Source organism: Poecilia latipinna, unplaced genomic scaffold, assembly GCF_001443285.1.
Source record: "Poecilia latipinna isolate Pla-1442-1.1 unplaced genomic scaffold, P_latipinna-1.0 Scaffold134, whole genome shotgun sequence".
In the NCBI taxonomy this organism is placed as follows: Eukaryota; Metazoa; Chordata; class Actinopteri; order Cyprinodontiformes; family Poeciliidae; genus Poecilia; species Poecilia latipinna.
In genome coordinates, this window is record NW_015112750.1 from 337,575 (window position 1) to 362,791 (window position 25,217).

The 25,217-nt window shown below is 36.7% G+C and overlaps 1 protein-coding gene across 8 annotated transcripts in view; it reads right to left on the bottom strand.

Moving 5' to 3' along the window:
• Positions 1–3,144: 3,144 nt before the first annotated feature.
• The window catches only part of LOC106945224 (DNA (cytosine-5)-methyltransferase 3A-like), a 55,390-nt gene continuing 33,317 nt past the window's right edge, over positions 3,145–25,217 (bottom strand). For 4 of the 8 annotated variants that reach the window (XM_015028766.1, XM_015028772.1, XM_015028767.1 and 1 more), the window contains 18 exons: positions 16,943–17,146; positions 14,211–14,369; positions 14,007–14,114; positions 12,864–13,011; positions 11,778–11,921; positions 11,594–11,638; positions 11,241–11,320; positions 9,817–9,929; positions 8,710–8,893; positions 7,888–7,972; positions 6,882–7,027; positions 6,514–6,604; positions 6,293–6,441; positions 5,776–5,861; positions 5,600–5,672; positions 5,350–5,468; positions 4,824–4,892; positions 3,145–4,110 (listed from right to left, as the gene is read on the bottom strand). In XM_015028766.1, coding sequence (XP_014884252.1) covers positions 3,969–4,110; positions 4,824–4,892; positions 5,350–5,468; positions 5,600–5,672; positions 5,776–5,861; positions 6,293–6,441; positions 6,514–6,604; positions 6,882–7,027; positions 7,888–7,972; positions 8,710–8,893; positions 9,817–9,929; positions 11,241–11,320; positions 11,594–11,638; positions 11,778–11,921; positions 12,864–13,011; positions 14,007–14,114; positions 14,211–14,369; positions 16,943–17,146 — 2,145 coding nt within the window. In that variant the 3' untranslated portion in view covers positions 3,145–3,968. Of the gene's footprint in view, positions 4,111–4,823; positions 4,893–5,349; positions 5,469–5,599; positions 5,673–5,775; positions 5,862–6,292; positions 6,442–6,513; positions 6,605–6,881; positions 7,028–7,887; positions 7,973–8,709; positions 8,894–9,816; positions 9,930–11,240; positions 11,321–11,593; positions 11,639–11,777; positions 11,922–12,863; positions 13,012–14,006; positions 14,115–14,210; positions 14,370–16,942; positions 17,147–23,146; positions 23,253–25,217 lie in introns of those variants that run through there. The other 4 variants (XM_015028773.1, XM_015028768.1, XM_015028770.1 and 1 more) reach the window with 4 other exon arrangements.

The window sequence follows — 25,217 nt, forward strand, 5'->3', positions numbered from 1 at the left end:
TTTTAGATCATTCTTTTAATCATCAGCATGTGGTTTCAATTATCCTTAGCAAATTAAGCTACAAGAAGTTATCACATGGTCAAAGCAAAAACTAGTAAGAAAAAAAAAGAAAGAAAAGCCTTATTTTTAAAGTTACATTTCTCTACCTTTACAAGGCAGAATTTATTTACAATTAACTTTTTTTTCGCAAACAAAATTGCTAAAGTTGAATAATATAAATTCTTGATTACTATAGGACTTGACAATGACTGAAAAACACAGTAATCACTCTAAATTTGATGTTAAGTGATGGTATATATTCTTTTACTTTAAATTTGATGAATGGATAGCAACCTAAAATTTAATCTGCCTTTTAATTTAATAAAATTATAGAAAAAATGTGAAAGTAATCATGATAGCTCTTAAGGTTAGATGAATAAACTGTTGGTGTTGTTGTGCTTCCTGAGTCTAAAATAATGTGTTTTTATCTTTCACATTATTCCAAGTCTGCTTCTGATTGACGACTCCTTCCCTGTGAGCTGCAGTAAAGTACTGAAAAATACATAAAAACAGTACAATGTTTGTTCAATATGTCACTTTCTAATTGGCCTATTACAAGTGTTTGCTTAATTCAACGACAAACAGAAAGTAATTATGTTTCTTTGGGATTAAAATTTCAGTATACTCTTCAATTTTTCCCAAAAAATTAAGTATGTGGCCATAAACACTTCTTATTTCAACTTAAATAAGATTTATTTATTTTGTTTTAGGGTGCATTCACACCAGTCCTGTTTAGTCTGCTTTAATTGAACTCCAGTTCGTTTGCCTAGAAAGTCCGGTTCGTTTGGGGAGATGTGAATGTGAAACCGGACCAAAATAAACAAACTTTGTCTGTCTAAAACCAGTCTGGGTTTGGTTGAAGTGAACTCTGGTGCAGTTCAAAGCCAAGTGGACTGGAGACAGTTCCAAAAGCACGAAGTGAACTACAGCGCAGGGAATTCTGGGTAAATACAACCAAAACAAACATTTGTCTAGCACTAACTGGATAAAAGCGTCGTGGTCTTATGCGCTACTCCATTTTAGTTTGAATTTTACAAAAAAAGGAAGCTGCTCTCAGTGTCTTCTTCAGAGGTATTTTTGTATCGTTCCCTTCAGTTGTTCTTGGTGTAGCGCCACCACAGGCGAGGAGGGGAACAGGTTTTTTTAATTAGTGAAAGCGAACTGCATCAACTAAAAATGTAATAAATGTTGCAATTTTGGTCCCCAATTGAACAGAGTCTATTGGACTTTCAGGTAACAAAACACCCTTAGACTTTCATGAGGCAGGAAAGCACTTGGTTCACGTGGATGGATTTGACTTCTGATTTCATTTCTTTTGCTTGTTTCAACTCATTTCTGGTCTGAGACTTTTGCACAGCTCATCTTTCCCACTATTTCTCCTGGCATTCTCGAGTACAATAGCACAAGTCACTATACTAACTGTAAATATGCTTTCTCTAGCCTCTCTCTCCCCTATATCTGTAGGCCGAGACTGAACTGAACTGAGCACCAACCTGGAACAGTACACACACACAATAACAGATTATTATTGTAATTATTATTATCATATTATTATTATAATAATTATACTCCCTAATCTAACATGGAATCAGAGATTACACTGACTGACTGACATGCAGCACCTGGGGGGGGGGAGTGGTAATGGGAGGGGAAGGGTTTGGGAGCACTGAGCGATGCGGGGAATCACCCTACAGCGCCTGGGAAGCCTGACCGTAACACAGGCGACCAGCAAAGAGCACAGTATGCATGTGTTTGTTTTTTGTTTACAAGAAGCAGAAAAGCCAGCCACTGAGTGTCCGGCAGATGATTGTGTGTTGTTTTTGACCTGCAGAAAGAGAGCGCACTGTAAAAAAGAGCTTAAAGAGTTTAAAAAGCACCTGAAGGTTGGTTGTATAAACGGAGAGTAAACACGATGGAAAAGACGTCGAGCCTGCTGGTTGACTTGAGTGGCTGTGCATGTAGTTTGTGTACGTGTGCGTCCGCGAAAAGACTGCATGAGTTCAGTTGTTAGCTGGTATCTGAGAAAGGTTCAGCGGACTGGAAGGCTTCCTGGAAAAGAGGGCCGACTGCCGACCACAAGCACCAGACTGAAAGGTTTTCTCCGGAGACACCCCTGTGTAAATAATCCACCCATCAGTTCACGGATCTGTTAATCTTAGAGTTAAAACGGAAAGAAACTGAGATTATTCCATTGTGTTTCGAATATAAGGAAGAATAAACACCCAACAGAGGTGTTTTACTTACACAGGGTTATCTGTTTCAGTCACAGGAAGTAGGAAACCAGCATAGTGTCTAGAGTAAAAGTCGGACTCTGATTTCCGTGGATGCTGCTGTGTCGTAACTAAAGCACAAAGTGGATCACTGTGAGCACAACTCCTGGATAACTCGATGACTTTTTCACCAGACAGAAAGAAAAATGAGCAATGACTGGAGTTGAGGCACGAGAGAAGCTGCACCATAACAGGAGGGTAATCTAAACGCTGCTGCAGTAACAATACTGAATCCTACAAAGTCCTTTAATGTTTCAGTTTAAAATCTCTTGGAGGCGGAGCTGCTCTGAAAGTGGAAATTGACGACTTTAAACCTCTTTTAATGACGCTGGTACAGGGCCAGGCTAAGAAAAATAAAATAAAATAAAATTACCAGAATAAAGTCATAGCAAAATAAGAATAAAGTCAGAATATTAGGAGGATAAAGTGATAAGATTACCAGAATAATGTCGTAAAATTACCAGAGTAATGTTGTATAAGTATCTCACTTGCAAAACAAATACCAAAGTGTAATTTTGCGAGATGCTTACAAGATTACATTTTTGAATCAGTTCTCATATTACAACTTTATTCTCGTGAGTTTATGACTCTATTCTCAATATTTTATTTTATTTTTTTTCACCCTGGCCCTGACTGCATCATAGGCGATTAATCAAGTAATCAGAGAACTTTGTCCCACAGTATCTACTTATTTTATGAGCAATACAAAAACATGAAAAAGATCATGTTTAGTTTTTTGAGTGCATGCATCAACAAACAGTTTATCTTCTACCTAATGTTTTGAATTTTAGGAAAATGTTAATAATGTTTTATGGTCCTTCAGTGGAGGGCCATAAAAACTAATTTTTCTGGTATAAATTAACCCAAGGAGATTTTTAGTAGAATCAGAGAAGCTCTGCCTCAAAGAAATTTTATTCCCACTTTTTTCATACACAAAGTCACTACATATGGTCCCGATGTTTACAGTTCACACCTTTTTTTTGTCTTTTTTTTGCTAAACGAACATGTTTAGTTTAACTCAGGGAAATAAAAACAATTCAGCGACTAAAACAACAACAACAACAACTAAAAAACAGAGACTGTTGAGCCTCCAAGAGCACCAAAAACTGTGTAAGTGTTGAGTTAAGTGGCACCGTTTGGACTCCGTCACCACCAGACTAGCACCACAAGGATTAACTGTTATGTGTGTTTTTTTGGATATATTTGTGTTCATCCCACTGTTACTAAGCGTTAATACAGTTGAAGGAGTCATTGGTGTGTTTATGCATTAAGAGAGATTAAAAACAGAAAGCAGGAGCATCTTTGTTACTTTTGCGCCCCCTGGAGGTTAACCCCAGCTATTGCGGCACAGTAAAGCCAGAAGACATCAGTTTCAAGGTTGGACAGGAAGTATATGTATATGAGTTACAGTACAGAAACCCTGCAGCTGTGTGTTGGTGTGTATAAATCAGCAGGGTAGCACCAGGGAACTAAGGTCAGCCAGTGGTCTACAAAGGATCTGGGGGAGCAGTCCTTTGACGTTACTAGTGAGTGTTTATGTGTGTTTGTCCAGTCTGTCATTCTGCATCAGCCAACCTTCATGTACTAACTGTATTCTGTTTGTAGTTACCAGCATGTGTGTCTCTTTGTGTGTGTAAGAGAGAGAGAGTCGGTTTGTAATTAATTGCAGGCGAAGTACTCCTTGAGCGGGGCGAAGAGGTGCCGGATGACGGGGACGCTCCAGGAACGACCCAGCAGCCTTTGCCTCGCCAGACGACTCATGTTGGACACGTCGGTGTAGTGGACGGGAAAGCCGAACACCCTGAAACAGTCAGCCCGGTTTAAAAGTTTAACACATGAGAGAAACTGAAACAAAACGCTTTACTACTTCTTTCCAGAGTTGGGTTACATTTATTTACTTTTAGGAGTATTTTTACTGTTTTACTTTTACTTGAGTAAAATTTCTGGGTTAAACAAATTCAGTTTTGTTTTTCTTTATTGCAACTAACACTGGGAGACATGGCTTCAAAATAAAATCTCAGATTTTGCCACAATATACTATTTATTAGTTAAGGCATCAATGTTTTTTTTGTTTTCTTTATTTTAGATATTTTTTTTCCTTAAATAAAGAATAATGTGTAAAATAAGGCATAAAAAACAGTTTTTACTTCTTCCTACCTCTTATTCAAACAAATATGTATCTAAAAACATATATTGGTGTTTGAATGTTAAAATGTTTGTAATAAATAAATAAACTATGCACAGCTCCATCACAGTGGTTATTAATAAAGTTGAAAATCGGTGTAATAATAATATAACAGAAGCAGGACTGAGTTATAATTACATTTTGGAAACGTGATACTATGAGAACAAGATGGAAGAACGTAAACACTAAACTGTTACATGTCGTTCCTTTGCACTTTGCACATGAAGTCAATTTAATGGCTTTAAACAAATTAGTAATAAATAATATTTAGAGTGAATAGCTTGGGATTAAGTGGCTTTTCCTGAACTTCCACCTTTCATTACACCAACCTGTTGCCTTCCCCTGTCTGTCCTGATTCTTTCTCTTTCTTCTTCTCTGCTTTCTCTCCATCCTCATCGCTGAACGACATGAACTTTGTGTTAAGTGGGTTTGAAAATGCAGCAGGCAAACCACAGAAATAAAAACAGCATGACATTTTAATGTAAAATTTGATCTCCTTTGTGGGAACGATTACTGACTGCATCTGATCAGACACATCACAAGTGCTACAATTTATCTGTTTCATAACTGAATTATGGGTTCAATACTGAAAGAAACGTTCTCTCCTGCTCTCTTGTCCTGAAGTATTTCTGTAGTTCTGGGGGACAAATTTACCACTTCTTTCCCTCACTTTCTTCTTCTACTACTCTCCGATTTGCTGTTATTTCAGCTGTTCTGTTTTAGCTTTGATGAAATTCCTCTCCACTGTTGCTACATGCTTGTGTAAGTAAATGACTCGACGGTTTTCCATACACAGAAAACTTAAAAAGTTTAATGTTTATCTTGTGAGGTTTGCGGTTGTAAACACCAACATACCTTTCCATTTCTGTGCACCACAGGATGTCCTCCTTGTTGTCCATGAAGACGGGGAAATGCTCGTCTTTCCCCTGCTTCACTGAGTTGGAGCGTGTCGTTATCGTACGCAACTTCTCAAACTGGAATTTGCATCCAGAACCAAACAGAAACAAACACGAGTCCTTTTTTAATCACATTAATAGGATTATTTATAGACTGTCTCTTCTATACAAGTTGCAAAAAATGCTAAGGATGAGTAAAAAGCACAAACCTTAGCTGTGCGGCCATGCTCCAGGCACTCTTGAAGGTCCAGTTTGTCGTTTGCCATCGGCGTCAGAGGTCTGCTTTAATCAAAAAGACGGAGAAAGAAAAGGGTAATTTAAATTAAGAGACTACTAAATGAATAACCAATAAATAAAAGTAAAAATAAGAGTTGAGCTGCTTCACCTGGACATGCCAGGCAGGTTTCCCCAGAAATAGCGAGCGCGGTGGGCAGCAGAGACTTCCTTGGCGTCGATCATCACCGGGTTACACTGAGAGGAAACAGGAAGTGTTGGTAACGTCAGGAAACGCGGCGGCCAGCAGGACTAACTGATCACTTCTTAACTTTATTTAGTAAAAATGTTTTTGTCTGACGAGGTTAAAATCAGGCTGATCAGAACGACAGGAAATGGACAAAAAATAAGATTTAAACACTAAAAATTAAATTCAGTCGAAAAAACGATAAAAGGAAGGAAGGAGAAAAAGAAGGACGGAAAGAAGAAAGCAAGAAGGGAAAGAAGGAAGGAAGGAAATAATTAAGGAGGAAAGGAAAGAAGAAAGAAAAGCAAAGAAGGAAGGGAGGAAAAAAATGAAAGAATCAAGGAAACTGAGATGAAGGAAAGAAGGAAACCCGGAAGAAATTAAGTAAAGAAGGAAAAGAAGGAAGGAAGGAGTGAAGGACACCTAGAGGAGGATCGTATACCTCTAAAAAGCGTGAGATGTCGCGTTTGTCGCTGACTCCCATCGCGACCACGTTCTCGAAGAGCCAGAAGAACGGCCGCTCGTCGCCCGGTTTGGGCCGCGCCTCGTGGAGCAGACGGTAAAACTCGAAAAACAGCCGCCCAGTGCCCTCTGCACCAGAGGATTAAGGGATTAAATTAATGTTTAATTTCTCAAGACAAACTAAAACGCGGCTCAACCTACCAAAAAGGCCTTTCCTCGCAGGATTGACTATGGAGAGGTCGTTACAAGGACTTCCTCCGATTACAAGGTCAAACGGTCCCCACTCTTCGATCTGACAGAGGAAAACAGACCAATGATTACTTCTGCCTTAACATGGATTCATCAAACAACTGACAACTGCAGTGACTATTTTATTTATGGATTAATCTATCATGGCAATTAATCGATTAATCTGTAAAAAAAAAAAAGTTGTCACATTCTGCAGATTTTTCATTTAAGGCTGTATCTTTCAGCTAATGATTAATCGCTTCCTTTCAATAATCGACTCATCATGATTAATCTGATTAATCGTTCCAGCCCTGAATCAAAGGTGAAAATCCTTCACTTACATGCTTGCGGGTTACATTGCGTACATCCCCAACGTACATGATGCGTCCCTGGTGCCGAACCATGCCGACAGTGATGGAGTCTTCACACACTTCCGATGCGACGTACTTGTCCACCTGGATGCCTAAATCTTTCAGCACCAGCAGGCCTGGGCAGAGCACAGAAGAGCAGAAAACACATGCAATGCTTTGACACAATTACAGAAAACGATCAGCATCAGTCCAAAGCTACTGTATTTTCCAGACTATGAGTCGCAGTTCGTTTGGTCCGCCAACTGATTCTCTGGACTGACTTGTGAGTCCTTTTTCCTCTTCATGATGCTTTTTCTGATTAAGTGTTTTCACACCTGCTAGTCTGATACACTGGTTTGACTGGGAACCAAAATTGCTAAATTTGTTACATTATCAGCTGCTGCTGTTCTGGTTCACACTGCACTGAATCAAACCAATCAAATTAATGAAAAAACCTGTTCCCCTCCTCGCCTGTGGTGGTGCTGCACCACGAACCACAGAAAGAAACAACACAAAATTATGTTTCTTCCTCACAACTTCCTTCTTCACAAGATGTAAACAAAAATGGAGTAACGTCAGATTTTACCAGCTGTAGTATTTCTCTTTGGTTGTTGGTAAAAGACCACAAGCCATTTCTCTTGCTAGCGTTAGACTCTTGCATCTGTTTTGGTTGTATTTACCCAGAATGCCCTGCATTGTAGTCCCCTTCCCGCTTTTGGAGCGGTCCTGGTCCGTTTGGCATTCACATATGGATTCAAACCGCACCAGAGTTCACTTTAATCGAACAGAGACCAAGGTTTTTAGGAGGACCAAAGTTCGCTTTTTTGGTCGATTATGCATTCACAACTCCCCAACTAACCAGAGTTTCTAGACAAACAAACTAGATTTTGGTTAAAGTGGACTAAACATGGCTGGTGTGAACGCACCTTTGTTCTTCAGAGCGACTTATAGTCCAGAAACTACATATGAGGGTTTTTGCAGCTTTACAAATGCAAACCTGTGGCAATGCCATCAAACAGGGAGAGGACTCTGATTGGTTTCCTCTTCTCTGCTGCAACTGGAGGGTACAGTTTGGCAGGTTCCTGTAAGACAGGTAGCAGGAAGAAGAGAGAATTAGACAGCCATGTAAGTGTGGGAACAAATTCATTTTATTTTTAGTTTAACCATATTCAACCCTTTAAAAAATGCTCTGTTTGGTGGTAAATATAAAACAGACTTTATGAGCTTAGAGATGAATACTGAATTCTTTAGGGATTAAACAATTAATAGACTCATTTTACCCTATTTAAGCAATTAATTGTTTACATAGAGTGTTCCAAAAGGAAATTAAACTGTACAAAATAGATATACGTATATTTACATTTAAGATAAAAACACCTTTGTCTGTAAATATGTTTTAGCCAAAACTCTTCACCTGGTTCAAATTCTCTAAATGGATGCTGCATTTTAGTCAATAAAATGTTTATTTTCTTATTTAAAAATGATTTGAATTATTTGGTCCTTTGCATTCTTAATCTATTTATAATACAATATAAGCTTAAGTGGTTAAATGAAAAATCTGAAGGATGTAACATTTTTCCCCCGATTAATCGCCAATTGATAGAATAGTTGATATAAATGATTATTAAATCAATCTAAAATAATATTAAAATAATCATTAGTTGCAGCCCTGGTATACTTCCTGTTTGACTACCAATTAGTGAATCTGTCACAGTTCTACCATCTGCTGCAACTGGAATAATCTCGGATTATATCCAGAGATTTTCACAGGAACCATTAATAATTGATGCGCTTTAAATTAACGCAGAGCAAGACTTACAAACTCCTGCTCATGATTGTTGGCGAAGAAGTGCTGTAGCCTGATGGGCCAGTCGTCCCGTCGCCGTAGCAACCCATAGGTACTCTTGGGTCCGCACATGTAGCAGTTCCAGGGGTCCTCTTTGATTGCTGCTGCCGCTGAGCCGGCGCCGACCAGAAGATCTACACATTCCACACAGAAACACCTACATACACACACACACACGCACACACAATTAATCGTCAGATTAATCAATAGATTAATCGATTACTAAAATAACCATTAGATTCAACTCTAGTTGGAATTATTTCCCAGACTGCTTAGCGGCATGTCTCTGAATCTTATGTTGCAGCATGAGAGCAAGTGATTCATAAATTCATTCATTTATGAATGATTTTTTTATTTAACTTTTTTTTAGCTGTCAGTTCACAGTAGTTGAGAACAATATCTTCAAACAGTATAGAAACTGTTCAAAATAAGCATTTCTGAGCAGAATTCAGTGTGACGTTTAGTAAAATGCATAATCAGACATTTTGTTCCTCCAAGATAAATTAAGAATTTAAATTCTTCTAACTAAAAATAAGTACCAGTAGTTATTTTAACTTGATAATATGAGTGAAAATAATACAGAAATGTATCCTGGTTCTGCTGGATGGGAATCCTTGCATAATGTGAAATAATTATTTGGCTTAAATTAAAGAATTAAGTCATAACATCTCAGAATTCAAGATTAGATAAATTAGTCTTATTGTTAAAACCAGAATAAAACTAAAACATAATTGACTTTTTGTATTTTAAAGGCAGCAGGTTAACTTTCATTTTCACATTCAAACGTTTTACAGAGTAGTTTACCATGCTCTACACATCAGTGAGTTCAGATGTATTATTACTTCTGATTTCTGCTGTGAAAGTTCAGCACAAACACGCTAAAATCAACTGTGTACGCTACATTCATGTAAATAAATCTGGTCCTCGTGAGCGGGCTGACCCAGTTCCACATAAAGGCAGCCACAAATCAGATCCTGACATTCATGCATAAACTCTGTCCGTAAAAGTGAAATCTAAAACCATGTCCTGGCCACAAGAAGCAGCTGCTGCATGTCGGCGCAGAGCTGCTCTGTTGCTGACCTGCAGCAGTTGTTGTTTCCACACATGAGCACTTCCCTCCCTCCACAGCAGATGGTGCAGTAGGACTGGTAGCCGTCGTCGTCGTATTGGTAGGCGCATTCGAGGAACGAGTTCTGCGCAGGAAAGACACAGAATCAGGACAGGACAGCAACTGTTTCCATTTCCAACAGCAGCCATTAGCTAAAACTGATCACTATTTGTCAATCTAATTAACTTTGACGAGAAAATTGCAATAATTCAAACATATAGAAGTACACTGTAAAACATTTGAGCCATATTTAGTTGTGTCTACTATCTGCTGTTCTTTAAGTCAAATAAATTTAGCCAGTTTTAGATTTTGGACCTAAATGTGAGTTTGTGAAAGATAAACTTACAGCAGTAAGTTGTGTTAACTTTTTATTAGTTTTGTCAAACCTCCAAGAGTTTTTAGTTTAGCACTTAAAAAACTGAAAGAAGAAAAAGACAGGAGTGGGAATTATTTCCCAGAATGCTTAGCGGCATGTTTCTGTATCCTGAGATGGAAGTGCGTCACATTGATCTGACTCTTGAAAATGTTCATTTTAATGCAACCGACCGTTTGCAAAGCTTGAGGATACTATCCTGTACACATTAAATGTTTTTGAGCAGAATTCATGGTGATGTTTAATAAAATTCATTATCGGCTCAGAAATTTTGTTCATGCCGTTTGGAACAATAATTTAAATTACTCTAAAGTAAAATAAGTAGTTATTTTAATTTGATATTGTGAGTGAAATAATAGAGAAATTTGGCTCTTTAACTAGATGAGGGCAGATTTTTTTCTTGCATATTGTAAAGTAATTATTTGGTTTAAATTGCAGCATTAAGTTAAAACTCACAATTCAAGATTAATGAACTTAAAAAACAATGTTTAGATAACTTGTCTCTTGTTGTTAAATTGACTTCATGAAATTTAATTTCTGAGTTAAAACCAAAACAATTTTCTTGTCGACTTTAGTTGCATTTTCAAGGCAGCAGACGGGACTTTCATTTTCAAGTTAAACCACCTTAAATAATTTCATAATTTTAACACAGAACCTGCAAAAACCAGACAGCAGGATAAGTAGTGAAGCCTAGAAATGCAAAACAAATACTGCAACTGTAGATTTCAAAAGCAAAACTGTACATTTTTTGATATTTAATACCTATAATCCTCTCCTTGGCATCTAAAATAGAAAAATGTCCGATTAAAATCCTGATTAGGCTCAATCAAACCCTGTAGCTCAAAATGATCCAAGTCAAATAAAAACATTTTTCTGCTCTGTTCCAGATCAGAGCCAAACTTTTCTGACTTCACAAGACTCAGTCAGAACCCAGTTAAGGTTAAATAAATCACTGCAACATAAATCCGTTAAATAAACTTCCAAATAGCATCTTAAGTGAGAAAGAAGAGTTGTTGTTTTTACTTTGCAGCCCTGGCACATTGCTCCCAGGAAGAGAGGATGCTCCAGAGAGAAATTGAGGCTTCCGCAGGAGATGCAGATATCTGGACAAACACATAAAACCAACACAGTAGTTGAGTTGTCTCTGAAAACTAACACAGGACTCACTGGGTCATAATAAAGGAAGAAGAAAAAGGGCACATATTCATTGGAGGAGGAAATAATTATCCAGCGACAGCTTGATGAGGATTACAGCAGCTTTTACAAATCATGTTGTAAAAGCTGCTGGAAACCTTTAGCAACAAAGTAACCTGGATGAAACCAAAACATATTTTAACTACAAATGTATCTCATTTAGCTAATTTTAGGGTTCTTACCTTCTATATTCCTGGTTTTCTTTTTGATTTCATGTATGAGTCTCTCTGGAAAACGCATAAAACAATGCAGATAAAGGTTAAACGGCAACCTCTTTCTTTTTTTCACTTTTACACATGGGGACAAACATTATGATATAATATCTAGAAGGAGCAATTTACGATGAAATGTATTTGCAGGCTTTACCTCTGGTCCCTTCATCAATCACCTCTCTGATTTTCGCTTTCTCTGCTGAGTTTTTGCGCGGTTTCTTTGCAGGTGGCGGTGTATACGCTGCCTCCGGCTCTGGCATCATCTCTAGGTATCCTTCCTTAAACTGATTTTGCTCCTCTGTGGGAGAAAACACGTACGTTTACCAGGATTTCTATTATTTTAAACCTCCTGCAAGCATTTTCTAACAGTGTTCAGATAGCATCAAACAGCCCAGAAACTAGAATAGAAAGCACTAGTTCCACTAGCAGATTTTTTCACTTAAACAGGAAAAACAGAAACACAAATCTTACCAAGTAAGTTCAGTCTAGTTTCCAGTGCAAATATCTTAGTAAACTTGAAATAAGACAAACTATCTGACAAGTAACGTTTAAGCCAGGTATAGAGACTTGTTTACGTCAATAATGCCTTAATATTGATGAAAAAGTTCCAGTTTTATTGCCAGACAATTTAACTTATAACAAGACATTTTCCCCATGTTATAAGTTAATTTATCTGCCAGCATCTTTTGTTTTTAATCAATATTAAGGAATTATTGACGTAAAACAAGCCTTTATAGCTTGCTAAAAAATTACTTGTCAGTTAGTTTGTCTAGTGCAAATTGTCAAGTTTACTAAGATATTTGCAGTGAAAACTAGACCGAAATTACTTGGTAAGATTTTGTGTTTTTGCAGTGCAAGTGAAAAAATCTGCCAGTGGAACTAGTGCTTTTTAAAAAATATATTTCCAAGAATTATTGACTTAAGTGGTCAAGCTTATGTTTCTTGCTGAAACATCTTATCTTTGTCTTAATTAAAGTTTACTAAACTAGAAACTAGAGAAAAATACTTGGTAATAATTTGTGTTTTTGTAGTGTAGAGAGAAAAGAGGAGAGGGGAGAGAACACAGCCCTGATGGACACCACTGCTGATTGTTCTCACGTGACATATTTCAAATAACTTTTATAAATTTATCACATTCCAGTTAAAGGGTAAAAACTCTGGGGAATAATTGACTCTTTGTCCTCCTTGATTATCGAACAACGCAGGTTGAATGTGCTTGTCATGAGCAGCAGCTGGTCACCTTCTGGGGGATCCAGCGACTGTGGCCCGTTGGGCAGGAAGCCGGTCATGGCCCACTCAATCATCTGTCTGGTCTGAAGCTCCACGCCTTCAGCCTCGTCGCTCGCATCACAGGAGGGAACTGGTCTCCCTGCTCGCACACTTGCAACCTGAGCACAATCAATCACACAGAGCTGATGTTCATTTCTGGCAGAATCAAAGTAATAGGAAATTACATAAACAAGAATAGTATTGATTAATCAAATTAATTGTGATTAATCGATTACTGAAATAACCATTAACTAATTCAGGAATTGATTAATCGCTAACTACAGTATACAGACTCAAAAAAAAAAAAAAGTGAATGAACATATTCAGAGCAATAATTAAGCCAAAACTGTACAACAATATACATTTTGTACTAAAGATGAAATAAAAGAAAACTGTAAATATGATCAGTTTTAGTTTCACCCGGTTCAAATTCTGTGAAAAAAAGTTTTCTATTAATCACCTTTTGCTTTCCAATTATTAAAATAAAGTGTAATCACATTTTGATGTTAGAAGAGTTTTTGTTAGCTGCAGATGCATCCTTTGCTAAAAGTGTTATTGCGTTTTGGTCAAGAAAATAACTATTTTCTTATTTTAAATAGGAATTGATTCGTATATTTGCATTTTAATGTGTTTCTGATATTGTCTAAAAACACTTAAATGAAAAATTTGCAGAATGTGCAAATTTTTCTATACGACTAACTGGATTATTTGGACAATTAATCAATTAATCGTCAAAATTATTGTTATTGTTAAATATTGTGCTTCTCATGGCTCTTGCTAAAAGTACAAAAGGATGAAAGAAGTTCTGCATCACTTGCAAAACACACCCACTAAATTATAGATTACCTGACTCAGATGTTACCACTGAATGTGGCAAAACAGGAGAACATGAATGTGGGCAAAACAGGAGAACACACCTCCACAGATCAACAATAATAACTACCTTTGGCATAAATTGGTAGGTCATGTTGCATAAGATATTAGGCTGCACAGTTGTTTTCTGTGTGTAACCATAGATGCCAACAGGAATAAAGCCCACATGCTACAGGTCAGTAAACTGTGACTCACACACTCCGTAATGTTGGGAACACAGAGTGAACAGTGGGTTTGCTACCTGCAGGGCCTCAAAAATGGCCTTCCGGTACATGGACTGCTTGTTGTACGTTGGCTGGTGGAAAGCCGATGAGAAGGAGCTCAGAGGCATCAGCTTCTCCACACAAACCTGCAAAACAAGTTAGAAAGAGGTCAATATATCAGGTTTTTTATTTGTTTATAACCAAAAGTTTGACTTATTATTCTAGTTTTGAAAGATACTCACAACGGAGAATTTTCCATCACCGAACCACATGACCCAGCGAGTCCCGTCTGCAGCTCGACTCCGGCCGCTCATCCACCAGGAAACGATCCGGCCGGGCCACCAGGAGAAACCTCGCAGCTTCCCAAACACTAACGTTCCGATGCCAAAACCTCGCCCGTCCTGAGGAGTCACACGGGAGTCAGGGTGCCACCAAAGTCAGCATGAAAAACATTTTTGTTTTTATAGAAACTGGTATGTTTTTTCCATCTTAGATACATTTGTGACTTTCTTAAAGGTGACCCATTATGCTTCCTTGAACAGGTTTGGATAGATTTATGGGCTATACAAAACATGTTTCTAACACTTTTGAACAAAATAATTCTTAGATAATGAAATTTTAGTTTGGTTACTTCCAGAATGAGCTGTTTTAGGGCCTCATATCACTTTAAATCAAAATAAACTGCAGCTTTTTTACTCACACATCAAAATGGCTGCAAACAGATGCACAATTATACAATTGTACATCTTTGAAAAGCATTAGTAGAGCCTCCTACGCAACCAAAAAAATGCAGCGAGTGGTTTCTGGATGGTAAGTAAACAGCAAAGCACTTGTCTTTTCCAGTAGCCATTGTAGAGGGCATACAGCGGTAAAACCAGCTGGTTAATGGTGCAGTGCCACCTATCGTGACTAAACAATTGGGAATTTTTTTAAACAGTAATTTTCCAGACACCAAAAACATTAACTTATTTTACAACATGGCTTGGTGGGTGTTTTTAAGAGCTTATTCTGTTTTAGAAGCAGTTAAGACCCAAATGACGGTACAAAAACGTGCAAAAAAGTGAATTTTGCATAATAGGTCTCCTTAAATGGAAACACCACAATAGCGAAATTGTGTTTTTTTCCACATTTGCAGAAAATCAAAAAGGTTTTATGGACGTTTGTAATGGAAACGCAAATAGTGTGGGATTGGATTTCTATCACACAAAGCGTTTTGCATGATTGCAAAAAAAGTTCTGTTTTATATTTATTTAACCAGTTTAGTCCCATTGAGATCAGAGATCTCTTTCACAGGGGAGATCCAGCCAGGACAGCAGCAGCAGCATAGTTACAACAGAAACAAACAACACATAAAGGCTTGGAAAGTTGAAGCTTGGATTGTAACTTTTTCCAGGTGTGAGAAAAGCTTTCTTGCCTGGTTGAGTTTGTATTTTAGGGACAACAAACTGCAGCGCATCCATAGATCTAAGATTGTAACGTCCATGTTTCCTGGCTAACAGACGAGATAGACAAGTGTTACAAATAAACACATACCAACAACTGATCCATAGTATACATAAAGACGTCAAGTTAATTTTAGAATAAAGTACACAGTGATACGTAAGAGGACCACAGCTGGCAATAAATCCTGATGGTATACACTACCAAGCATGCAAAGGCAATGTAAACTACATCCATCATCGTTCACGATAAGCAGAAAATATGTTTCCACCAATTTCTGTTTCACACAAAAGGAGAAGCAGGACTTATTTCTCCTGTAGTGAAATCCTACAATATATTTTTTACAACATACTGAATATGGTCTGTAGAAGTAAATTTATTATAAACTAAATATCATAGATACTCAATGTCGTTCTCACAATTCCTGGAGCAGTAAAAACTGAAATGTTGTTTTCTCTACATTTAAAAGAACTTGCATATGACACAACTATTCATGCAGTCTATCAGATATAACTAGAATAAAGGAGGGTGAATTCAAATGCTTGCCACACTTTTCAGATTTTTGTTTGTAAACAATGAAAACTATGGACAATTAAAAACCATGTATTTTTGCGCTACCATGTCACAGTTCTGCACCACATTGCAATAAAGTTGGTTTAGTTTTTCCCATAAATGGATGAGAAAAGACTAATCTAATTAACTCTTTGGCTATGGATCCAAAAACAACCAAAAAAAGAGAAAAAAAAAAAAAACAACCACAGAGATGCCAAAGAACATATTACTCATCAACATAGTCACCACCTCCCACCTGGTATGGTGACCAGAAAAGTTCTGAAAACACTGAAGCGTGACCAAAACACTGCGCCACGATTTTCACCCACACTAAAATCTGGCAAAAACAACTCCTACTCTCCTCTAGTAGCTCAGGCTCGTTGTAAAGTACCAGCTTAACCAGAAGACCGTTTTGTGCAGCTGCAAGTCCTTTCCTGCTTCTCTGCCTCAGGAAATCTCTGACCTTTGTCCCCTTTACACCTCCTAGAGAAATCTTACCCCTCCAGGTTGGAGTCTCCACATTCTTTCAGGTTCAACAAACATTTTCTGATCACATCTACAAAAGCTGGAACAGTTTTGCATTAAGTAAAACTGTTAATCAAATCAAAATAAACATTGATTTTTTTGTGTTGAGTCTGCACAACGTAGTTGTAGGGGCATGACAAGAAAATAAAACAACAAAACTATGAGAATAAAGCCAAAAATAATACAAAAGTCATAGTATTACAGAAATGAAGTCATACAAGTACATCTTTATTCTCGTACTATTATTACTTGATCCTCATTGCGATTTTATTCTCGTAATATTATGACTTTATTGTCTTAATATTACAACTTTATTCCTATAATATTTCAACTTTAACCTTGTACGAGTTTATTCTCTATTACCCTATTCTTGTAATTAAATGTTTTTAATGTATTTATTCTTCTTAGTATGGCCCAAATACTCCTCAGTTCTCAAATATTTTGTTATTTCATGCACCTGGTACTCAATCTCGCTGGGGATAACCTGGTCTCCCCTAGCAACGGGATCCGGCGTCACGGCAACCGTTGGAGAGGCCGGATCAGTGTGTTGTTGTGAAGGGGGCGGGGTCGGGCTGGCTGGCTCCTCCTCTTTTTGAAAGCCGGTCTCTAATAGGTCGTCCATCATGTTAATCTCCGCCTCTCTGTATGCCCGCTGCTCCGCCTGCGGGAAAAGAGCAGAAACATTTCTCTTTCATTATCAAATTTAAAACTCATTTCTGATGACGACAATAAATATGGAATGCATTTCCTTTACAGTGGAATTTATACATTTTGTGCTTACATTAGAAACATAATTCAGAAATACTTTATTTAACCCAAACAGAAATTAAATCATTCAAGTATCATTAAAGAATCTTTGTGGATGGTGACAGTTTGGGTGGAAAGATCTCCAGTAGCAGTCAGTAATGAATCTGAAGAAGAAGCCTCTGACTGAAGACTCTTGTCATGGCATTATAACACATCAATTTGCCGGAAGCAGAGATGATAATTCACAATAACATGTAGTTGGCAAGCACTGCTAATCCATTTCCTTTGTTTTTGCTGCTCCTCCTTAAACCTCTGCCTGGCTGTATCGTCAGGAAGAAAAAAGATGTTGAAGTAGGGGATATGATAAAACAAAAAGACGCTCTTTGGTCCTGCTCTGCGTCCTTTTAGATTTCGGGTCGTAGTTTAGGTAAGTTGTAAAAAGAATACTTGTTGCCTCATGACAAGTATCCGAAAGTAAAGAAAGTTTTTCCAGCTGCACAACATCCAAAACCAAAGCCTCAACTAAGAAAAGTATAAACAGTCAACAATTCCAGAAGATTGAATTGAAATTATAGAGCTAATGCATTATCAACAGGTGTGAGATACAAAACTAGAATAATAGCATGTTTTAATTTTTAGAAATGAATAATGCAATATTTTTTATCCAGAAAAATGTAAATATAAATGCTTAACCAATGTTTGATAAACAGGTACTCTTAAGCCTTTATTAGTTTGTATTTATTTCCAGAAAATAAACATGCTGCCATAACTAACTACAAACTGTGCTGTCCTTGATACATGACCATAACATCATGTTTTACTCCAGCTTGTCTAATCTAACATCTCTTTTTTCCACAAAGTTGTGCTTTTTGTGGCTTTTTTCCAGCTGATCTGATGGCTGCTCCAGATCAAGACCTTTGAGACCCGAGCTGCAGGAACAGTCCTTTAATTGTTCCACTAAACAGGAAGTGAGCACAGAGAAAACGGGTGCGGTGGCAATACAGTTCAACGGGTTCATCTCGGGCAGAGGAAGGAGGGAGGGAAGACAAAGAGTCTGTCAGTAAATAGGATTAAATGATAAATCTGGATAATACAGCAGAGGGAGAGAAAGTGTAGCTCTCTGTGAAACAGAAACGCAGGAGATATGAAAGGAAACTTCCAAGCCCGGATCTACTGAATAACTTCAAAATATACAAAGTCCAAATAAATCAGTTAAAGTGAAAGTCTAGTATTTAAACTCCAAACACTATAAAAAAGCCATTATGTTACTGTTTTGTTTTCTCATTTTAAAGGCATAATCCACCACTTTAAAGTCGAGTTAAGGAGCTAACAGAAACATTAACCTGTGATCTGATTGAGTGTTTTAGAAATTGACTCTTTAAAAAAAAAAAAAAGAAAGTCTTTAAAAGTGACAAGGCCTATCAAAATAACCAATAAATTAATTAGCAGCATATTAAAACAAGCTAAATAATTTCCATTCTTTTTCCTCTCTGTCTTTCTACCAAAAAATGCTTAACAAAAGTCTTCAGTCTGGTGTTTTGGTCTCAATTAGCTCATTTGTTTGAAGGACAACTTTGTTTACAGAGACTTTATAATTCATTTTATTTGTTGTTTTGTTTATTCATGCTGGATATTTAAAATGTCTTCCCATTCCAGTATTAAATGTTCATTAGAAATTAAATCTTCTTAATATTTCAGAAAGTGTTCTTGCATTACTATACCATTACCATTATAGTACTTGAAAATGGTCTCAAAACAATATTATTGTTTATTGCAATAACTTTTGATCCTATTTATCATCCAGCAAAATGTGTTATTGTGACAGGCCTAAAAGTGACTTATGATGCCTTTTATGAACAGGTTAGAATGGGTCTATGGACAAGATTATTCTCAAATATTGAAATTTTTAGTAGACATTCATCTTCTACTACTATTATAACTTTATTCCCACAATAACATGACTTTTTTCTCATAAGTAAACAAAATATTTCTCTAAAACCCAGTTTTACAGATCAATATCCACCAGAATAGAACTATTAATATGAAATGTAACTACTAATTTAAGTAAATTTATTACAAATGTCCATGTTAGAAAGCTATTATATGAAAACAACATGCTGCCATATCTAAATGTTGAGCTGGGTTAAATAAACGGAAACGGCGAGAAAGCTCGATGATTTCATCCGCTACTACACCGTAAGAATCCCACTGTGGTCCAGATGTAAGATTCGATGACTCCACCCAAGGTTTTATAGGTTTTTAAAAGTTTTTTTCTTCCCTACTGAACTATGCGGTTTGTACTCCAGCTGAGCTGGAAGTTGCAATGTAACCGTGAATGTGTGAAAGAAGCTGAAGAAACAAAAACTTTACTGCATCACTCTGGAGAGGAAGCGAGGCAATAAATCGTAAAAGTGAGAGTTTCAGGGATGCATCGTGGATCGCCTCAGTTTGACTCTGAGGTGAGGAGGTCATTTCTCCCTGCTTCTGTTGACCTCTGACCTCATAAAATACCAATCAGTCCGTTCAAATGGAACATACATGGACCGTCATGCACCCACAGCAAGCATATCTCCATATGTTGGCACAGCTCTTTTCAATATGTCTATTTTAATTTATATTTGTTCTGTTTTTAATTATTCATTTATCTAAGAACAATTTGCTGTTCTTGCTAAGAAAGAAACTCAACCATTGTTCAGTCAGGTCAGAATTTGGGTTGTATTAACTTGCGTTACTACAGTAAATCAACCTGAATCGCCCTCTTTGGATGACAACATGTTCGTTGCCTAGCAACATCAGCTGCCTGAACAAGCCACCAGAAAGATGAGTCACAGATGAAGGGCGAATGTGAGCTCATCTTCTTCGTTTTCTGAGTCGGCGTCATCTATCCAAACACTTGTTTGTCCGAAAGTAGTGTTTTACAAAGTGGGGGTTGCGGGCCCTGCGGGGCCACCAGGTGGCAGTAGGTGGGCCTCAGAGAGTTGGAGGGAAGATGAGAAAAATAAAATCTAATACATTTTTTAATCATAAATTCTTATCAAAAGAAAATATAATATGTCTTGTAAATATCATATAAGTTAAAATAAATTAAATCCTATTTTCTGATTGGCTGATTGTCAAATTTATTATGCTGCTTTGCTCTTGAAGGCAGCATTTATGAGAAACGATTGCAATAATTATTGAATAGTGACTAAAAGTGAGGAAAAAATTATTTTTTTTTTTACATATTTTGTGGATTTGTAAAAAGGAATCCCTGACCAAAAGCTAATGATGTTTGGGAGGTCATGACATGTAAAAGTTTGGGAACCCCCGTCCTAGAGAAACTTTAGAGAATGGAAGATTTGCTTCAATAAGTGCATTGATCTTGTTTTTAAACCATGTTATCAGAAACTTGAAAATACATTTAAAAACAAATAACACATTTCTTAAGCTTTATATTAATTCATGGCATCCATATATATCTAATGTGTCTATAATAATCTATGACTAATGCATATTTTATCAGCATTTACAAAACCTCTGATAAGGTTTGAACACTTTGCTGAATGTTAATTTGCGTAATATGTCTGGGATACAAATCTTGCAAAATACAAGTGAGATTTTTCTAAGATTTTAAATAATCTTTTAACCTAGAACTGGGTTAGAACGGCAGCATTCAGACAAGAATGCATGACAAAATTGATCAGAAATCTAATGTAACGCTTTTGATTTTGTCTTAAAGTTTGATATTGGACCTGGGAATTAAATCACTTCAAAATAAAACAGAAAATACAAGCTTGTACTGTTTTGTTAAGACTTTACTTTTGCCAAGCAAGCTATGAAACCCACCTGTTTAGTTGCTTTTGATCCATGATAACTGCAACATTGATCAATATATCAGATGTAAAAGATTTTAATGATGGCATTTGACAAAAAGTAATGTTTATTGCATTTGAACTGCCTCTTGTTGCTGAAATGTGCTATACAATAAATTCGACTTGATTGGATAAAAAAATAGGATTTGTTAAAAAATAAAGATTTATGTAATGTAAAATTTTTGACCATTTGCAGTAGATTATAATGCAAAAGCATTTAGAGTTAGTGCATAAAAAAGTGCATAGAAGTCATTGATAGAATCATTTCTCCACTGGCAAAATGCAACCTGAATTGTGCAAATAGGAAACCATAAATCAATTCTGGACAAAAACCCAAAGGGTTTCTTAAGGACCAGCTGAGATGAACAGAAAGACAATGGACTCTTTTTGTTCTGGTGGATAAATCAATATTTTCAGCTTGTTTCTGATGCTCTTGGGATTTGGGATCACAAAGTACCACTGATGCTCCAATTTTTGAGCGATTCAGCCAGACAATCTGGAACCTCATTCTGCACGAACTACAATACTGTGATCTTATTGGCATGGTGTGAGGGTGCTTCACTGGACTGTTCACAGGAAATAGGAGCGCCCAGTTCCGGAGAGCAGGTTTTAGATGCGTCCCTTCCTGCTGATGAGAGAAATCAGCCATTTGGTGTGTTGGACAAGAGATGCATCTAAAAGTCTGCGGAAAAGTAGCTCTCAAGAACTGGACTTAGGGAATCAAACTACAAACATTTGTGTCCAGAAAGCAGATGGTGCATATCCAGTAGGACCAATGAATCCTTCTACTGGCAAATGAAATCTTGAAGAATGAGAATTACAACTAGTTACACAGTTGTGAGTTACAACTTTGAACTCTGACAAACCCTTTGGACCGGTCAGTGTTTTCACTCTTAGTGCCGCCCCCTTGACCTCTGACCCCTGACCTCCTGGCCTAACCAATGAGCCATCTCTTAAAGTCCATCACGTTTACAAGCGTGACTGACCCCGACCTCCAGATGAACTCAACATTGCTCAACAAAAGAACCCTTCAATAAAAATATCAGCAAAGTCCCTTTCAGAGTCACTCTGGTTTTTAATGAAAATAAATGAGCAAGATTTATAAACAGTTTTTTTATTCGTAATTATTCAGTGACTTTCTATTATATTCTGATTATATCTAATTATATATAATAGATCAACTCTAAAACATAATTATTGGCGACACATTCACACTTGTAGTATCATTACATTTGATAGGTAAAAAGATTTAATTACACTTCCATTAAACTTCTATGTCCCAGGACCAAATTATATATATATGTATATATAAAATATATAAAATGTATGCAGTGGGCTAAATTTTAATAATTTATCTACTGTTTAATTCATTAGAAATCATAAAATGTTAGACTTGCAGTGCATTGAAACAAACTTAAAACTTTCTTTAATTTTAAATTGAAAAAGTAAAACAGTGAAAGTTGGTTAAAAAAAAAGTCTGCAGAACAGGTTTAAAGAAACTTGCCTAATCATGCTTTTGTGACTCGGTCTTTTCCAATAATTTATTGCTCGACAGGGTCACATTCTGCAAGCAGTTCCACATGCTGCAGGAAACTCAGAGGAAACTCTCTGTTCTCTGCCAAACTAATAAAATAAATTGTTTAATCAACATCTACATCTATGCAGTCCAAAGATTTAAGATAGATGCATTTATTTTTGAAGAAATGTATATTTTTAAAATCATCTTCATCTCTTTCCTTTTGTTAATTATGCAGGAAATGCAACAACCATGAAGCAGAATATCTCTTTAAAAAGATATTTGGCAGATAAAAAGTTAATAAAGGTGAGAAAAATTGGAATAAATCTCTCAGCAGTATAAATAGGGAAATTAGAACATTCTTTAACCTAAAAGCTTTAAAGAAATAATAAATTCATCAATTTTCTCTCTTGAAGCAAATCTGAAAGCAAAGTTCCCATGAGAGAACTTTGCGACAAACCAGTTTCTGTCACTTCCAGACACTTCTGTGCTTAATCAGCAACACACCCACATACAGAAACAAAAAAGATAAGGAGAAGCCACTTACAAGTCGGACATGATAGCTTGCCAAGTGTAACCCTTCCTCCCTGGATCGTTTCCTGTCTGTCATTTTCTTCGTCTGTCTCTGACTCACCTACTCCAGCCTCCTACTCTTTCTGTTCTGCGCGTTCCCTCGGCTACATTCGCCCCAAGCTCTCCTTCCTCTCTCCTGATTGGCCGATGTGACTTACTCGCTCCTTTCTCCAACAGATGTTAACGTGAACGACAACAATGCACAGGCACTGAGAGGTGGTGGGGTGTTTTTGCGCGTGGTAGCCTGAAGGCTTTAGGAGTGATGACATTCACACGCAAATTAAGGTTAGTGTTTGTGTGTGTGTTTAAGTGTGTGCAAACTAAAGTCAAAGGTTAGGTAAGCTTTAGAGTTGATAAGGCTGCAGGATTTGTTTAGGCAAGACCTACAAGACTCATAGATACAGTTGAAAGTAGATTTTTTAAAAATAAAAAGACACATTCTTCTGTCTATTTTCCTTTCCTGTTTTAAGAAATAATTATTTCTGTTTGCTTAATACCACAATAATACACAAACAATAAGATCACTATCCTTCTAAAGAAATGTGGTGTCATGGCTTTTTAAGTTCAAACATGCGGCTTTCTGGTGTGACGCCACAGAAAAAGCAAAAAATAATCAGCCCAAATGTCAGGAAGAAAACCTTAACATTTCTGGATCATTAAAGTGCCTGAGAAGATGCTGGTAGAAGTTGATGAAACTGAGCCAACCTGGACTGGAAGGCCAATCAGAGAGGAAGAAGCCATTACTCCAACATTAAAAGACAAATTACAGTTTGCAAATTAACTGAAGCACAAACATGCTCTGTGGTCCCGCTAGGCTTACACTTCACGTGTTTGCCCATAATGGCAAACACTGCGTTTCAATTTACAATAACAAAAACAATTTTTAAAGAAAACACAACTTTTTTTTCATTAAAACGTTTTTCAGTCTGTATCTCGTTAGCAATCAATCGATTACTAGATTAGTTGACGATTAATTAAATAATCGATTATCACGATTAATCATTTCATGCTTTTCCATGGCTAAAATATGAATACATCTCATGTTTGGTGTTTGCATTGGTCGCTGCCATGTTTTTTAATGATTTATTGGGTGAACAAACTCATTCATGTGTGATTTTAATTGTATTTCTAATTTAATGGAAACACCGCTATTGTGAAATTAGAAAGAAAACTTCTTGGTGTGAAAAAAGTAAAAGAAAAAAAAACTAAAAAAAATAATTTTGGTAATCTTCACTGAGGTAAATCAAGAGAAGTTAAGTTGGATTTAACGTCTGATGAAGAGAAAACATGTTTTTTTTTTTATTACAGTACATATACTGTAAATATTTAATTTTCACAATTTTTGAACAGATGTTGCCAGTTTTCTTCTAATAGAAACTGGTTTACAGATTAATTTAAGATATTCATGGGGGGTGTTAACAACCGGACAGAGCAAATCACCACATGCCGGTAGAAATCTGGAACACGTTAACCTCTGTGGTAGTCACTGGTTTCACCGCTTTCCTCTCTTCAGTCAAACGTACACGCATATTCTTTCCGTTTGGATGTCATCTTTCACGTTTGTCACTTCTAAACAGCTAACATCTCACTAATGATTTCCATCCATTTTTTCTTTTACGTGTCTCTATGTTCGTGCATTTATTCTTTTATCATCGCTCTCCTTGTTTTCTTTGCGCCTTCTGTATTCAGTCCTTCATTCAGCTTCTATTCATGTGTTTGAGTACATAAGGATTACTCATAGTAACATTTTTGGGACTTAACCACCAGACGCTTTGCTTAAGCTTTTCCTTTTAGCCCAACCATTTTCTGAGCTGCAGTTTAAGTTTAAGCCCTAAGCTAACAAGAAAATATTCCAGGTAAAACTCAGAGTTCTCAGTAATAACGTCAAGGAAAATCGTATACTGGCTATATGTTTTAAAATTTTTTCATAATTATCAGGGCTGGATTTAGAAGAATAAGCACCCCGGGGGTAGAGCTAGTTTTGGTGCCCTATTGCAAAAAAAAAAGAAAATAAACTAAAATAAAATAAACTAAAATAAAATACA